Source organism: Aethalodelphis obliquidens, unplaced genomic scaffold (assembly GCF_003676395.1).
Source record: "Aethalodelphis obliquidens isolate GAN/ISIS:26980383/991018 unplaced genomic scaffold, ASM367639v1 scaffold112, whole genome shotgun sequence".
NCBI lineage: Eukaryota > Metazoa > Chordata > Mammalia > Artiodactyla > Delphinidae > Aethalodelphis > Aethalodelphis obliquidens.
The window spans coordinates 1,984,605-2,002,546 of NW_020838056.1; the positions used below are offsets into that span (position 1 = coordinate 1,984,605).

General features: G+C 47.5%; 1 protein-coding gene across 3 annotated transcripts; it reads right to left on the reverse strand.

Annotated features, from left to right (window-relative positions):
* Positions 1-224: 224 nt before the first annotated feature.
* SLC25A38 (solute carrier family 25 member 38) lies at positions 225-11,264 on the reverse strand. Of its 3 annotated transcripts, XM_027097090.1 has the most exons (7): positions 10,868-11,264; positions 6,008-6,129; positions 5,317-5,401; positions 4,430-4,609; positions 4,027-4,195; positions 2,110-2,276; positions 231-1,019 (listed from the first exon to the last, which is right to left on the reverse strand). In XM_027097090.1, the coding sequence occupies exons 1-7, from the start codon at positions 10,934-10,936 to the stop codon at positions 897-899; spliced, it is 915 nt and encodes a 304-aa protein (XP_026952891.1). In that variant the 5' UTR covers positions 10,937-11,264; the 3' UTR covers positions 231-896. The 3 variants fall into 3 exon arrangements, with proteins under 3 accessions (XP_026952892.1, XP_026952891.1, XP_026952889.1); XM_027097091.1 differs by lacking the exon at positions 2,110-2,276 and having other exon boundaries at positions 225-1,019; positions 10,868-11,052; XM_027097088.1 differs by lacking the exon at positions 5,317-5,401 and having other exon boundaries at positions 783-1,019; positions 10,868-11,243.
* Between the last annotated feature and the right edge of the window lie 6,678 nt (positions 11,265-17,942).

Genomic DNA, 17,942 nt, shown 5'->3' on the forward strand with positions numbered 1-17,942 from the left:
TTATTGGGGGCGGGGGGTGACTGTGTTCTGAAACTGATTTATGGTGATGGCTGCACCAGTCAGTAAAGTTACTAAAAAAATCACAGGATTGTCTACTTGGAATGGATGAATTGTATGATATATAAAATAAAGCTATTTTTAAAAATTTTAGGTTTGAGGACCTATACAGATCAAGAGTCAGCCACCTTAGACTATTTTGTTATTTTAGAGCGGAGTCGTGGCACTTGAGGTTTTTCAATGATAAAGTGCTTCACTTTATTTATCCAACTTTAGCTGCAGAAAAAAGCCAGAGTAACCTGGAGTTGAAACAGTGCAGGAGCCAAGATCAAACAATATTATTTGGACACTTAGGGGCTAGGAAGCCACTGCTCCCCTTCTCCGGAGCCTCTGAGAAGTCAATGAGGAACCAATGAAGTCGTGACATCTGTTCTTCATCACCTCAGAGGCAGTCTTCAGCCTGGTGACAGTGACTCCTCTCTCAGCAGATCCAGCCTCGCTGCTGGAAGTCCTCCGCCACTGCAGGCGGCCCACAGCATCCCTGGCGCTGCACTGCCCAAGAGCAGATCCAAAGAGGCACTGTGGTGTAGTGGGTGGCTGAGCAGAGACACCGGACAGAGCACTCTCTGGAAATGCCTTTTCAAGTAGCCTTGCAGGGTATGCAAACCCTTCTCCTAACTCCCCAATATGATGTCCATGTCGGTGACTCCTCTTCTGGGAGGTCTGGAAGGCTTGAGTCGGACCCACCTATTCTCTTCTTGAGCTGGGTAACTGAAGGTGACGTGTTTGCCTGCCTCTCCAGATAGGACTTTGTCCGACTCCAGGGTAGTGAGTTGAAGAGGTCCTTGGCAGAAAACAGGCAGGGCGACAGATCCCATCTCTGCCTGGTCCTGGCTCGGTCAGGACTGCAAGCCCATCTTGGCCATCATCTCTTCGTAGACTGTCCACGCCATGGCTGCCATCAGAGTTCTGCGGAGGGCCCGGGGGACACCGCCTTGGAAGAAGCCACGCAGCCCATAATCCTAGGAGGAAAATGGAGGCCAAAACTCTGGGACTAAAGCAGCAATACACTTATATACCTGGCACGAGAGCGAGGATCTCTCTCTGCATTACCCCATTGTTAAGTCTTACTTTTTAGGCTTTTATAAATAATGTTAAAACTATGAATACTGGGTCCAAGGAGGCAATAAACTAAAAAAAAAATTTTTTGGAGTAGTTGCTAAGCTTTATCTTTTTTTAGGCTTGCTCCATCCAGGGGAATTTATTTCTTAGCTGAAAATCTTACCATTTTCACATATACTGAAGACTCTATTTTCAAACTTCATGATTTTAGGTATAAAGAATAAGAAAGCAGGCAACCTAAGCAGTGTGACGAATATGATCCGATTCACAAATACTTGCTTGTGTCTAGGATAAGGCAGATACTTGCTGCAGATGCTTACATGTTTCCTGTGCTACATACAAAAATTGAGTAGTACAGAAACATCTAAAGATCTAGGTGACAAATTTACTTTCAAAAAGAATATCTGATAACAGTACGTTTCCAAAGGGCTTACTCAGTGGCTTTTAAATAGCATTTTAGTGTACTTTACAATTACTGTACTTTTTATCTTCAATACCATCTGTCCATTTGCATTAGTGCAAACTCCTGGAAACAAAACAATGTGCTTGTGATTTTTTTCTGACTACATTTTCTCCTAGATCCTTGATTAGGTTAAGGAGTCCTCCCAGATCTCCTGACTAGGTAGGTCTGGGGTAGAGCCCAACAATATGCATATTTAACAAATATCACATGTTGTCCTAATGTCAGGCTCCCTCCCTAAACAAACAAAACCAAAACAACAACAACAACAAAAAATCCCACAACCATAGATTTTTAGCAGTGATTCTCAACCTTGGCAACACATTGGAATCACCAGGGAACTTAAAATACTGATGCCAGGGTTTCATCTCCCCCAGAGATTCTAATATGATAAGCCCAGGTTATGAGCTGGGAATCGGGATTGTTTTAAAAGCTTCCCAGGTGTTTCTACCATGTAAAGGATAAGAGCTACTGCCTGAGAGAGAAAGCCTTAACCACAATATGAACCAATATTTATTCTAAAGCCTTACTTTGAAAATGAGTGTCACTGCCTGGCCAATCCACCGAAATTTCATTGGGGAGAGCTGCATGTGAGTTTTGATAACATCTGCAGGTTGAGTTACCAGTGAGGCCAGAATCCCAGCAAATACCCCACAACTGAAATTTACAACGGGAACAAGGACTGTATCCAATTGGTCTGAAACAGGACAAAGGCAACATTCAGTTATAAATAAATCCCATATTCATCAGATAAATATCCATGCCAAGTTGCCCACTAATTCTTCCTGAAAGCCAGAAGGGTCTGGATTCAAACAAGGCTAAGAATTCAAAATCTAAACTAATCAGTGTAAGTAGGATAATGGAAAAGTTCACCTTTTTACAACCATCAGCATAATTGACTAAGGCAAGAGTCATTCACTGATGCTAAAATATATGGATGAAAGGACAGGAAGTGTTATATAAATTTATATAGATTCAAAGTATCTCCCCACAGAGATACTTAGAAATTACAAAAGAACAAACAATTGAGTTTTCAGTGGAGACACTATTTTTATAGTGATAAAAAGTTAACATCACCCACAGTGCATCAAACGGATGTCATGAGCTTCCTGATATAAGGCACTGAAGACACAACCTCAGTTATGTGCTCCTCTAGCTAGAAAGATATAAATGAATCTAGTTGAAAGGAAACATCAGGGAAACCCACACTGAGGTTATATAACTGGCTTATACTCTTGAAAATAAAAAATAAAAATTGCTACAAAATACATTATTGGGAAAATTGGAGAAATCAAGACTATAGATGAAAGAACTATCGATGGTTATACAAGAATGCATTTGTTCTTAGGAAGTACACACTGATGTATTTAAGGGTAAAGAGGCATCATGTCTGCAACTTATTCTTAAATGGTTTGAGGAAAACAATTATACACATAGAAAGAGAATAATGAGCTATGGAGTTATAGGCACTATTCTTGTGGCTTTTTTGGTAAGCATAAAATGATTTCTAAATACCAAATTAAAAAAAATTTTTAGGATGGATGAAGAAGTTAAAAATGTATATCCAAGCCCCCTTATTGCCTTAACTTTCTCCTGTAAGGTAAGGCTGTGACCTGTAGTGTCACACCTCCTGGCGCCTGGGGAGAAGCAGCAAATCTCCCAAAGCACTCCAACTGACACCACTGTCATGGGGGTGGCATTCTGGCTTTCCCAATTAAACGACTTTGGTTGCAATTCCTTGCTCACATTATCCATAGACACCTTACTGAATGCAGGTTCACTTTATAGGATGTGTTTCTATCAATGCCTGGCTCTGCTTGGGTGGATGTTTACTGCCTGTCGATTTTGCCCATGTCTTGACAACACGAGCTTACTGGAAGCGTGGGCCTGCCAAAATGCTAGGGGTTTGGCATCTTTCTCTCCATCCAAAAGGAGGGCTCAAAACAATGTTAGCCAAGAGCACAGCAAGGGACATGAAAATATTTTTCTTCTAGCTCCTAACCCATTGGATTTCCCAAACTTGTCTGATAAGAATCACAACAAGTGCTTCTTGAAAAATACAGTCTCTGAGGTCTTACCCCAAATCTTCTGATTTAGGATGCCTTGGGTAGGACCCAGATCAGGCAAATGTGGGAAGCATTGCTGCAAAACCTATGCAAAATGAGCTTTATCCTACCCCCTCCCCGACTCAAGAATTACATACTATCAGTAGTCTGCCTTAGGAAGCTATAAACTCAAAAGGGCAGGGACCATGTCTTCATGGCCGCCCTTGCATCCCAGCACCGGGTCCCACGCCTGACACAATGCAGATATGGCTCGGTTTCTAAAACTAGGATAAGAATCTGGAGCTGCTAAGAACAACGAATAGTCTCCTATCTCCGAGAAAGTGGTGAGGATGTGATCTCTCAAGGGATATCTCTTCCCACCACACCTTCCTTTACCCGTACCATGAAGCACAATGTTTTTGGTCTGGTTGTAAAACATCAAGTAGATTCCGGAAAAGGGGGCATCACGAAGGAGTGTTGCTGTCAGGCCACTGAAGAGACCCCGGTACCCCTCGCTGTGACAGATGCTCCTCAGGGCCGCGTAGATGCTCTCATAGCCGTACCGCCCGCTCTGCAAAGGAAGCACAGAACCAATGGCTGGCACAGTGGCCCTGGGTTTGCGCACTGAACGAAGCCATCCTCAGGGCGCATTACCGGAGCCCTGGCGGCTCTGGTTTGCATGTGCTTGGCCTGACTACACAGATGAGTTCTCCGACCACATCAACCCTGTGTTAGGTTATAAATCGGGAGGTGGCATCAGTGGCCACTTGACTCAAGAGCCCGGTGTCTCTGGTTGCCCACTCACCTCGTACCGTGTCTTGATCACAGTGATGGGTGACATGCAGACCCCCGCGACAGAGCGGGAGCCCACCCCCAGTATGACTGACTCCAGGGCGGTGGGGGGATGGCCTCGCAGGAAGTACTGCTTCAAAGAGTAGAGAGTGCCAAAGTAGATTCCAATGCCAGGGACGCACCTCACGATGGACTGCAGAACAAGTCGGAGGGAGGAACGGAATCAAACACCAACATGTAAGATCCTGTCTGAGCTGGATTTCCCCAAAGAAGACCCAGGATTCGCATGCAAGGAGTCGATTTAAGGTGTGGAGGGAACACCAATGGGAGAGTAGGGAAATGAGATGGGAGAGAAGGCAGCCAACAAAGAGTGTGTCGTCTCATCAGTTATTGCCATGGGCAACGGAATCCCTCTGGGGAACTCTGGGAATCAGTGTCCTAGGTTACCCTGCCACCTGAGGAGGGAAGGGAAGTTTTAAACATCAGCTCTCGTCTTTCATTGGTTAAGGGCTGCTGCGGGGTTGGGGTGAGTGTGAATTCCCTGCCATTTCCAGAAAAGTGAGTTCCAAAGGCCAGAAAAAGCTGTCTAGGCAAAGAAATGCAGGTGTGGAGGCACTGGAGGGGTGAGGGAAAGGTCTGTTGACAGGTGGGGTGCCAGCTGCCTCTGCTCTAGGACTTCATGCTGCACTAAGAAGTCGGGCCCAGGACGCACAGGTGTGCTATTCCCAGGGCCCTCAAATGGAAGCCAGCGACAGTGAGAGGGACGGGCAGGAAGACCAGAAAGGCCCTCCCACCACCTCCAACCTCACGTACCCTTAAAAGAGAGGAGGTGTGAGGTGGATGAGAGACAGCTAGTTATTAAAGGAGGGGGTGCAAGACAAGACCCAAAAGGCAGCTTACGGGGGACATCCCTTTCCAGAGGCCAAAAAGACTCTCCGTGCGAACCACATTCAAGAGCAGAGCCAACATCCCAACACATCTGGATCTGAAGGCAGACAAAACGGAGGCAAGGAAGGAGAAATCGCTTAGACCACATCCCTGTGAAAGAACTCCCCACTCACAGACTTCTCTGTGTGGACTCTTTTCTAGAACACTTAAGAATCTCTAAAAGGCACCCTGGAGTTACTCTCAGTTCCTATGTGTTCATGATGTGGCAGGTGCATGATTCTTTGTCCATTCACACTGCAAGCAATGGGATAACTTCTCATTTTACATACACTCTGTGCACTTCCCACAGGGCTGAGCCCAATAGGGGGCACATAAGATACACTCAATACCTATCTTATTTCCAGAAAACCACCCACTACTTGTGCCAGGCAGCACAGTTATGACATTACAGGCTGGCAGAGTAAAATGCAAACGTCACCAAGGCAGATCCCAGGAAGCTACTCAGGGAAGGACCCCACTTAATTAAGAGTATATATAAAACACATGAAAGCTCAGCCTGGCCTGTGTTTCTCTTTGCTCATCCAACAGAATGGAAGTTGACTGAACACAGTAAAGATGCGCCAGTATCTGGGAGAAGTTGCTGAAACCAGGTCCTCAGTGAAAAGGCGGGGAGGGAGCGGGGGAAGGGGGCAGCAGGCCTTACCCATGGGCTGAGGGCTGAAGGGTCTGCAGGCGCGTTTTGAGGAGATCCAGGGGTTGGAAAAGGAGGGTAGAGCAGGTCCCACTGATGGAGCCACACAGGAAAGCTTTGATCACGGGCTGCAACTGCAGGGCAAGAGAACAGTGTGCCAGCAGCTTTGTCCCAGCCTTCGTCACACCTGGACCAGTCAGTTCTCTGTAAGGATCTCTTAGAAACTCACCTGGTGGCACCCTGTATTAGCGTCAGACTTCACAGAAGGGAAAAGCATAGCCAGGAACGAACAGTGTTGGAATGTTATTGAGAACACAGTATACTCCAAGAGGTAGCTCTCTGGTCTTACTGATAACAACTTTAGTAATTACTGATAATTAAAAACTTATGGATAACTTTGCTCCTACTGAGCAACACGGTGATTTCCATCTGTGAATTATGCCACTGACCACACCTCCCTACTTGTCTTGACAGTAAGTTATAGGCCAACTCCTTCTCGTCACAAAAGCAAAACTCAGTTGAACAGTGTTTTAACTCTGAACTGCTGGTTTCAGGTTCCCTAGGTTGTAGGGCCTGCAGGCTATTTACAGGAGTAAGACAAAGGAAGTGAAACCATAAGTGAGCAGGTACAATGTGAAATGTCTGTGCCACTTCCTGTAAAACCCATGCATTTCCGTAATGTAAAACTTTCCCCATCATATACCCATTTGTCTCACCGGGACCTAAACAGATCGCAGGGGCACCACAAGGCCAGCAACCACTCCTGGGTTTGCTGGCTGTCCTCTAAGCCAGGAGAGTCACACACACTGTCTAATTGAGAGGTGGCATCCAGGAGGGCAGGACTGCCTCGCAGACTGACTGTGTTTCCCCCAAGCGCACTCCAGAGGCCCCACAGCGCGACGCAATCAAATGGTTGTGAAAACACACTTTTAAAAATCCAAGCAGGAAACAAATGTCCTCTTTTCCAAAGGAGACACTTGGCAAACTCCATCCAAAGATCGTCTCTCTTCTCATTAAATGGCATTTGCACTATTACTTTTTAATAAATGGCATACTATAGTCCTAAAATGCTATTAAGATGAAGTTGCCTGTTATACGTCAAAAAAACTACCTACCCGGAACCAAAATGTTTGTAATCTGTGGTATTTGTTTCACAGAGAAGAGAGATTATTCCACGTTTCACCAAAAGAGCAAGTCTCAATTTATAACTGGAATTCCTTAAAAGGACTTAATAAGTTCAGATAATAAATACTGGAGCTTATAAGCACGTTCAAATAGCCTTCCAAGCAGCAAAGGTAAGACCACTAGTACAACCAAGCCAGATGGGAACAGCTTCATCAGATGTGTGTCCTGCTCCTTTTGCTAACCCATATTCCCACAAATTTTGTTTCTCAGCCTCATCTGAACCTTTGTGGCATCAGTGAGCCTCTCTTCCCTGCATACTCAGCCTCTTACTTCCACTGACATCTTCTCCTTTGTCTGGAACAAGCTCGAAAGCCCCCCATATTTCCAGCCTGATGCCACATCATCTCCACTCCCTCTTCACTAGTCACCCTTCAGGTTTCCCAGTCTGCCATCCAGGTAAAGCCCCTCCACTAAAGCTGCCTCACCAAGGACCTGCCATATCCCAGGACCCCTTTCCCATCTGTGGCCTTCTCTTACTTGGCCTCTCTGGTGCATTTGAAACAGCTGATCACCGCTCCTCTCTTTGTGGTTTCTGGCTGCCCTTCTAAGCCTCCTTTCCCCAGCCACAGATGTTGCTGTTTCTCTTATCTCCCCATAGCTGCGGCACGGGGGCACCCTCATCTCCACACCACACCATGCTCGACGCACACATGCCGGCAACGCCCACACCTCCAGCCCACTTCAGCCTCTCTCCCGAGTCCACTGTCCCCATGCTCCCCCCACGTCCCCTCGAATGGCCTGTAGGCATCTCAAACTCAACATCCCCTAATGGAAACTCTGTCCACGGTTCTCCACATGCTTGCCTCTCCTTCATGTCCCAGCAGGACATTTGGGAGACAAATAAGACTCCTTGGTCTACCTACTGTTTCATGACCAACTCCTACTGATGACCCCTCATTCCTCCCAGAGCCTGCCCCCCACTGATCCATCCTAGTGATCTCCTTGGGGGTCTCCAGCCTCAGCAGTGCCAACCCCTGCTACCAGAGCAGCCTGGGGTGAGGCATCCATATACAGCACCTCGAAATCTCACAATACTCGTAAGAGCTAGATGTTCAAACCCATTTTCCAGATGAAACTGGAGCTCACAGGGATGACAACGTATCCTAAGTCACAGGGTTTGAAGCCATTGGCTAAGACTCAAAGTTCATGCTTTCTTCACCATTCCTCCCAGTCTAAGTGACAGTCCAGGGCACTTCCCAGGCAGCTCAGCAGGGTTCTGCTGTTGGCTGTTGACCACCACCAGCTCCTTCTGGAAATGTGCTCTGCCTCCGGCTTCTGGGATTAACACTGTCCTGATCTTCCTCCCACTTCCCCGGCCTCTCCGCCTTCACATGCAGAGCCTCTTCTTTCCCACCCTTCTGTCCACCCCTGCAAGCTGTCTTCTGCAGACTCCCATATCCACTTAATCCGATGTCCCACAGGCACCGCGGGTTGACATTTCTAAACCTAACTCATCTTTCTTTCTCACCCCCCATGTGTCTCTCCTCCAGGCGCTCCATCCCAGTGAACACCCTGCCATTGATCTACCCTAACCCCACACTCGCGTTCAGTGCTCCTCTTCAGTGCTTCCACGGCACCGGAGCCCACCTGCCTTATGACTGAGGGTCAAGGACAGAGGAGGCCTGGACTGTCCTGTTCATGGTGGTTCCTCCAGCACTGACCATGGAGCCTGGTCCACAGCAGGTGCTCAACAATCAAGAATGAATGAATCAGGGACTTCCCTGGAGGCACAGTGGTTAAGAATCCGCCTGCCAAGGCAGGTGACACGGGTTCGAGCCCTGGTCCAGGAAGATCCCACATGCCACGGAGCAGCTAAGTCCGTGCGCCACAACTACTGAAGCCCGCGGGCGTAGAGCCCCTGCTCTGCAACAAGAGAAGCCACCGCAGTGAGAAGCCCGCTCATTACAACGAAGAGTAGCCCCTGCTCGCCGCAATTAGAGAAAGCCCTAGCACAGCAACGAAGACCCAACGCAGCCAAAAATAAATTAAAAAAAAAAAAATGAACGAATCACTTCATCTAACAGGAAATCTGCACATGGCTCTCCCTTGAGCACAATTCCACAGGATAAAGCTTAGAGGGCCCTGCAGGCCACATCCCTGGACAGGGGACTCTCCCCTGGCTCCCTCCAGCCCTTTGCTCCAGTAAGGCTGTAGGAATGGCCGGCAGTTACAGCTTCTAAGCAGTTCTCTTTGGAGCTGCCTCTCTAAGGCTCTCACAGGTTGTGTATGGAACTACTGTATACTGCTCCCCAAAGCCCAACACACTGTCCTCCATTGCAGGAACTATTTTCTTAATGTTTTTATTTTTACAGCACACTGCTTGAACATTTTATTGGCTAAAAAAATATTTGTGGATACATGCATAGAGCCCATAACTTTTTTAACTTTGTAATTTTCCAGGTCCATTAGCATAGAACAGACGCAAAATATAAAACAGCAGTATAGGTTAATCTCTGATAGTTAAAAACAAAACAAAACAGGTAACATAATTGTTTTAAAAAAATAGAATTTACACTTTTCATTTTTAAGATATTGTCAATGGTGGATGGCATACCCTTTAAGGCATGCTTGACTTTTTTTTTCCTAAACAGCCCAAATTTATTCAAGGTAAATAAAACGAGTAATACAGCTGGCTTTTTTGTTTATTTGTTTTTTGAGGGGGGGTAGGGCAAAAACAACCAAACAATGATACATAGATACATAAAGGCAATAAGCAGCACTTGAATAGTTAGCAAACGGTTCCACAAGCAACTCCTACTCCCCTTTAAAAAAACTATATCCTAAATCCAATTGAGATCTCCAGGCCAGAGCTGGAGGACCCAAAAAGAAATATGTAAGCACATGTTATAAGATGTAAACGGTCCCCGCCTCCACCTTTGTTAAAGATAAAAAACAAAACAAAACAAAAAACCCCACACCCCTGCCCTGCCCCCGTTGCAGGTGGGCCGCGTCCTTGACCGCAGGGAGAAAAGTAGCCGCGGCCAACTGTCCCTCCCGGCCTACAGCGAAGCCGCATCCCCGTCTCCACCCACCGCTAGCAGCAACTCAGCCAGACCTTCCTCGCCGGCCCAGCCCAGCCTCCGCCTCCACCAATGGCAGCCCCGCGGCGCGAACATGGCAGCCAATCCAGGCGCGGGAGAGGCGTGGCCTCGTGGCGAGGGCAAACCGCACCGGTTCCCGGGAGGGTCCACCTGGTCCAGCCCGCGGGCGCTGTGCAGCCCTGACCCACCTCGCTCGAGCAACGATCGCTCCTCAGGCTTAGCGTTATTGCCGGGCTTTGCAACGGTCCAAATATCTACCCAGGTGTCCTCCCACCTGTCATTCTAGGCATCCAACTCAAAGCAACGTCCCGTAGCGCTCGCACCTCGCTCTGGACCACGCGGGCACATTCCCCCCCGACACCGGCCAAGGCCCCGGCAATTCCGCCTACCTCTACCCAGATTACCAATACAGGAGCGAGACCTTTGCTTGCCTGTCCCAAGGATTGGACTGCAACTTCTCTCCTTCCTCCCCTCTTTTAATCCCTTAGTCAAACTCCATCTCTGCCGCCACGTCCCCAACCGGTTATGCGCGCATCCCGGAGGCTGAAAAGGTTCCCTGAGGGCCGCTGACCCTCGGCAACCTTCCGAATTTCCCTCCCCGAGCCGGCAATGCCGGAACCCCTGCCTTCCCTTCCCCTCAGGTTACCATAAGCGTTTCCACCCTGTCTCCGACATCTTGAGGCTGCAGCAGCGCCGGGCGTGACTTCTGAATCATTGGAAGGGAGGCCTGCGACTGCACTGGGCCCGGGGTGCCGTCGGTGGGAGCTCAGGCCCGGCCCTGACGATCCTAGAGAAGACGACGCGATGGCGGTAGCCGGGCGACGCGTTCTACCGTGGGGCTTCTCTGCGGTCTGCGCTGGTCGAGGGTCGGCACCTGCGCGCCCACCGCACATGAGTGGCTCCAGGCGCCGCTCTTCACTAGCTCAGCAGACTGCGAGGCTCTGCTGCCCTGCCCATCCTGTCCCGTTGCCGTCTTCAGGACTTGAGAGTATTAGACAGGGTTCATCCGGGACTGGAGAAAGCCGGAGGAACTAGATATAACGCCGGAATTTAGCTTCCGGGGTTGGACGCGGGTCGCGCTTGGCGAGGGTGTGCTCCTTAGTGCCACCTCGTGGAGACCTCCGGAACTGCAGGATCGGGGCTTCCCTGCGCCCGGAGCTGCATCGAGCGTCTGCAGGGTGGTATGCTTCTCGGCGCCACGTCTGAAGGTAGTTACAGTCCAGACTCGCTCTGCCCAATGCGGTAGCCAGTAGCCAACTGTGGCTATCGAGCACGTGAAGTGTGGCTAGTGTGACTGAAGACCAGAATTTTAAACTTGATTTAATTGTAATTAATTTGTATTAAAACCCGAAGCAGTGTGGAATATTTTTCCATTAAACACAACTTTATTGTCTTGGCAGATCCACATTTCCCTTTAAACGCTGAAAATTTCGTGCCAGAAATGTGCTGTAAGTTATCCACACGCTGGATTTCTAAGACGTGACAATAAGATAAAATAATCTCATGAATAATTTTTACATTATTACATGTTGAAATGATATTTTGGGTGTATTGAATTAGGTGAAATAATTATTAAAATTAATTTTATCTCTTTGCTTTTTTCATATGACTACTAGAACACAAGATTACACTTGTTATCCTGTGATAAAGCATAATGGAAAAGAATATGAAAAAGAACATATGTATGTAAAACTGAGTCACTTTGCTGTACAGCAGAAATTAACACAACATTGTAAATCAACTATACTTCAATAAAATTTTTAAAAATTGCACCTGTGGCTCGAGCTACTTTTCTACTGGACAACACTGGCCTCCCAGAGAGGTGAATGGGTGTGTTATGATGGCCTCTATCCTACAACTTATAGAGGCTCCTCTCCATGAGAGCATCCCTCCAACCCCAAACACGCAACCTTAAGAGTCTCCCAGGGTAGGCAGTGCCCTCAGCAGTGTGGAAAGTCACCCTCTGTGCCCGGTCACAAGGATGGGCACAAACAGGAGGAAAAAAGAATTCTAATGGCCTTACCAGAAGCTTTGGCAAAGAAGACGGTCCTGTCACTGCTTTGGGCTTCACAAGACAGAAACACCTTTCTTCCTTCCATGTCAGTGACCTTTGCCTCCAGCCTCACCACTGAGCCGAGAGTGAGTGGTCTAGGAGAGAGCAATGGGGGAGAGCGGCTGGTGGGCTGGTCTCCTGAGAAAGGGAGGGATGGCCCCGTGGGAGGATGAGGCTGCCGGAGTGGAGGTCCTGGGGTTCTACTCCAAGGTATCAGGGGCCCTTGCATTTGTCACCTGCTAGCTGTGTATTCACCTCAGCTTCTTCATCTGTCAAGTTGGAGGTACCGACCTCCCAGGATTATAGTGAAGATTGAACAAAATAATGTGTGCGTGTTTTGCAAGAGACTAATCAAATACCAGGAATTATCATTTCAGTAGGGGCCCAATAATTATTTGTGGACTAAAGTAAATATTTACAGGCACGTGGGCTGGCTTTCTCTAAATCAAAGGCAGCCAAAAGTAGTTCATCATCATCCCATGTAGAATATCTTTATGTTGGAACACATAACCCATCTTCAAGCTTATCACCTTGTCCTTGGATGAAAAAGGAACATCTAACAAGTTTAGATTGGTCCATGAGAAAAGCAAAAGTAGAAACTCCTCTTTGCACTCAGGATTGCTACATGAGCCCTCATCTTCCATCGCAACACATGGAATAACCCCATGCCAGCTTACTCCTAACTTGAAACAGACCTCTTGAAGGTGATGGTCATGGTTCCTGTAAAGACTGCATTGGCACTGTTGTACAGCGTCATGAAAAACGTGTCTGTCATGGTCCCCAGTGCACCACCATGGATAACCCTGCAAGGGGCAGACGAGGGGAGAAAGGGAAAGAAAGAGTCACCCAGGACTCCACTCCGCACGGCGAGGTTCCAGTGAGGTGACATGCTGAAGGGTTCCCTGCAATCCAGAACAAGATTCTTGCATCTCTCAGGGTAGAGCAGAGACGTAAGAGCAAGGAAATGCAGGGGAAGCAAACAAGGCTGTCTGAAGCAACTTACACCTGCTTAGAAGAGAATAAATTAAAGCAGAAGAAACTCCCCACCCCACCACCAGCTCCAACCACAAAGTCTGATGAATCTTGTGTTCCCTCTTGGGTTGGTCTCAGGGGGAACTAGAAAGGTGCAGTGAAAACAGCATGGGCTTTGCAGGCAGAGAGACCTAACTCTAAATCTCACATTTCTAGCCATGTGACCTCAGTCAGAGAACCACTTGGGGCATCTGTTTCTTCATCCATAAGATAGGAATATCTCCTAAGAATTTTTGTGGGCATTAAATTAAGACAGCCAAATCTCCATGTGCAGGGTCTGGCATATACTGGCCACTGAACAAGAATAGTTTTTCCCCCTTCTTATTTCCAATGTCCACTGCTTACTCCACTGCCATTTAGGAGGTTCAGGAAGTCCCTAACAGGGAGAGGCCACACCTCGGGTGGGTGACCGAGGGGCTGGCGGAGCCTCCCTACCCAGGGGGTCAGTAGAATAAAGCTGCAGTAAACAAGAACCTGCTGAAGGCAGCCATGGGCCCACCAACTGTCCTCTCACCCCCACCCCTCCCTGCTCTTTGACCAAGAAAAAGCCCATTTGAGCTACTGGCTGCGATGGCTCTCTGTGCCTCACTCAGGCAGCCCCTCCAGGAGGGGCTCAGGCTGGAGCAAGCAGATGCACTTCTTCTCCGAGGCACCGTGGAAGATGATGTACTCAAAGCCAACTTTCTTCATCTCTGTGATCCAGAAGAAGTGGCGGGTGTCTTCTACCATTTGGACTGGAGAGTAGAGTTGAGTCGGTGAGAAAGACGTTGGGCTGGAGTCTGACCCTTGGGACGGTACGGTCTCCAGGGCAGAAAGCATCCAACCGGAGGATGTCCTCAGGAAACCCACTGCCCTCAGCTTCCCATCCGCACCCCCCGGGATGGACCCATAAACCTCTGAGGGAGACGAGCAGCTTCCAAGGAAGGGATGAGATCAGCAGTGTGAGGGACAGTGAGAGGTGAACTGCCTGTGAATTTGGGACACCAGTGCTCCTATCAACTGAATAATACATACTAATCTGAATGCATTGATTGTGGCAGATCAAGGAATAGGCAGGCAAAAGTCCTTTCTGTAAATTAAGTATATATGTCCCCTCTCACTGCCACAGGTCTGAGATTTCAGAGAAATTTGTCTATACAGTATGACTTGAATTGGGGATAATTTAGAGGACGTAATTAGAGGTAAAGCCTCCAATATATAAAATCCAAGACTTGTCAAACACCTGCATTTTTACCAAGAATCTCAAAGCAGAATTTCGAATGACAGCTTAGGTATATAAAATTAGAAGACTTCGGCTGGCTCCTGTCTCTGCAATGCGGGATCCGGTCTGTTTTCCATCTGATAGCCTTCACTGGTTCAAGAGCTCAACTCAAACTGACCACTAGAGGGAGCATGAGTCCAGTCCATAACAGGTTCTGGCTTCTGGCCTCAGGGGTCAGTAAGATACTGCCCCCTGGCTGCATCACTGAGCTTCCGACCCTGTGTGTACCAGGGTAAAGGCACTGGTCCTTAACCCCAGGCACTGCCTCTTCCCAATTCCTCACTGAGACTGCACCTGTCTGGTCTACAAGAGAGGATGGGGCTGGCAGGTATAAGGAGATGCCGGGGTGACTGCAGACACGGGTGGAGAGAGCACTGCCCCAGGGGTCAGGAATTCCTGATTCTAGTCCAGGCTCTGCCAAAAACTCACTTCATCACCTATCTAGGCCTCAGTTTTCTCTCTTGTAAAATGAGCAGGTTGAAAAAGGTGGCCTCCATGTTCCTTTTCTGGCCTAATATTGTGTGAGTCTAGGATCACCATGCCCAGACTGCCTTGCACCTGACTCTCAGGCTAATGCAGCCCACACAGGAGGTGCTGGAACTGGGCTGCGGCACAGAGCTCCTCGAGGAAAATGCACACACATAAGCAAAGATTTGCCAACAGTCCTGCACTAACCAGAGCCCTGCTCCAGCCGAGGTTAAGTGCTCCTGATACAGGGATGTGAACTTACCAGGGATAGCTTTAGTGATCCTAGCTAAGTCTGCCTCTTTAAGGAACTGCAAAGAGTGCAAATAACCTGGAAGTCTCGTCCCCGTCCCATCCACCATCTTCTCCATGTGTTCATTGTACAGCCTCACCATGATGGGGCTCCAGCTGGCGTTGGGTAGGGAATAATCCTTTGTATTGGAATGGAGGTGGCTACTTGAGACCTGGAAAATCCAAAAGAGGTAGCTGACTATGCCTGATCCAATTCCAACTTGATTCATTCATTTATGCATGTATTTAATAGATGGGGCAGTTTTCACCAGGCAGAGCCTGTACAAATAAATGCCCAGAGATGAGAGAGAGCATGTTTCCAGAACTGTACAAGTGGAAAGGTCTAGTGGTAGGGAAGGGGGGCAAGGGAGGAGGTCAGAGAGAAAAACTAGGGCCCCAGCTGCCATGTTAAAGAATCTGGGCTTTATACAGAAGAGCTATAAGCAGGAGAATGAAATGGTCAGATTTCCTTGTTAGAAGGATTCCTACTTGCACATGGAAACCTGTAGTCTAGTCAAGCCTCAATGACATTGGGAGCCTGGTTGATAAACAATTCAAAGACACGGTCTTCTCCCGGCTGTTTCCCTCTCCTTCTCCCCCATGTCCTCCAGGCTCTTCTCCCAACACAGTTCACCTTGGTTGACTCTCTGGTTTATTAGGCCTCTTTACTGTCCCATTACAGCTGGGGGCTCCACCAGAGACTCCCTTTTCCGGCAGACAGAGGAGAGGAGGACCAGGTCTAGGTGGCCAACCCTCCTCCCAGGGTTTTGGAAAATCCATCATATGGCAACGTTTTCTTGTACCTTCCACCTGGCTACTGTTCATATCAGCAGTGCCAAGCAGTCCTTCTTGCTCTTGTACGGTTTCTACATTTTTTCTGGCTTAGTTACTGGCTTACTCACAGTTCCCTGTATACGCTCTTATTTACCTACACAGATGGAGAAAATACAGATTCTTATATTATTTATAGACAGACAGGCTTTTAAGGGGGGGAAAAGCCTAACAACACCTAGGAATGGTCCCCGATCCTTACTGCCCTCTTGCAGGGAGCTTTTTGCCAGCTAGTAGAGGGTAGAGTGGCATTTGAATTCTGTCTCCCTAACTTCTTCCCGTTAATACACTGCACTGAATGGTACTTGTCCTTTAACTGCTTTGAGCATCAGTTGTTAAATCTGTAAAATGAGAATAACACCACCTGCCCTGTATGTTGCTGTGAGGACTGCATGCGGTCATGATATTGGAATGTACCTGGCTCAGTACCTGGCCCAGAGCAAGCATTCTAAGATGTTAGTTTCATCTGAATTCAACAGGAAAAGTCTCTCCTTCTCAAGTTTGATTCCAAAGAATTCTTTCCTGGTACTGATCATATGAAACCAAACCTGAACTCAAAATATTTTGGAATGAGTTTACTCATCTTATGAAATGATGAAAGGGGTGACATCCAATCGATGCTACTTTTGAGCACTTAATTTGCACACAATTCATTTTTTTATTGGGGTGTAGCTGCTTTACAATGTTGTGTTACTTTCTGCTGTACAATGAAGTGAATCAGCTATATTTATACATATATCCCCTCCCTCTTGGAACTCCCTCCTACCACCACCCCATCCCACCCATCTAGGTCACCACAGAGACCGAGCTGAGCTCCCTGTGCTATACAGCAGGTTCCCACTAGCTATCTGTTTTACACATGGCAGTGCACATACATCAGTCCCAATCTCCCAATTCATCCCCCCTTCCCTGCCCCATGTCCACACGTCCGTTCTCTATGTCTGCGTCTCTATTCCTGCCCTGCAAATAGGTTCATCTGTACCATTTTTCTAGATTCCACATATATGCGTTAATATACGATATTTCTGTTTCTCTGTCTGAATTACTTCACTCTGTATGACAGACTCTAGGTCCATCTACGTCTCTACAAATGACCCAATTTCGTTCCTTTTTTGGGCTGAGTAATATTCCATTGTGTATAAGTACCACATCTTCTTTATCCATTCATCTATCAATGGACATTTAGGTTGCTTCCATGTCCTGGCTATCGTAAATAGTGCTACAATGAACATTGGGGTGCATGTGTCTTTTTGAATTATGGTTTACTCAGGGTATATGCCCAGGAATGGGACTGCTGGATCACATGGTACCTCTATTTTTAGTTTTTTAAGGAACCTCCATACTGTTCTCCATAGTGGCTGTATCAATTTACATTCTTAGAGAACAAACTTATGGCTACCAGGGGGGAAGAGTGAGAGGAAGGGATAGTTATGGAGTTTGGTATCGACATGTACACACTACCATATTTAAAATGGATAACCAACAAGGATCTACTGTATAGCACAGGGAACCCTGTACAATGTTATGGGCAGCCTGGATGGGAGGGGAGTTTGGGGGAGAATGGGTACATGTATATGTACGGCTGAGTTGCTTTGCTGTGCACCTGAAACTATCACAACTTTGTTAATTGGCTATACTCCAATATAAAATAAAAAGTTTATTCAGTGGCTTGAAAAAAAATAAATCAAAAAAAGTTTACATTCCCACCAACAGTCCAAGAGGGTTTCCTTTTCTCCACACGCACTCCAGCATTTACTGTTTGTAGCTTTTTGATGATGGCCATTCTGA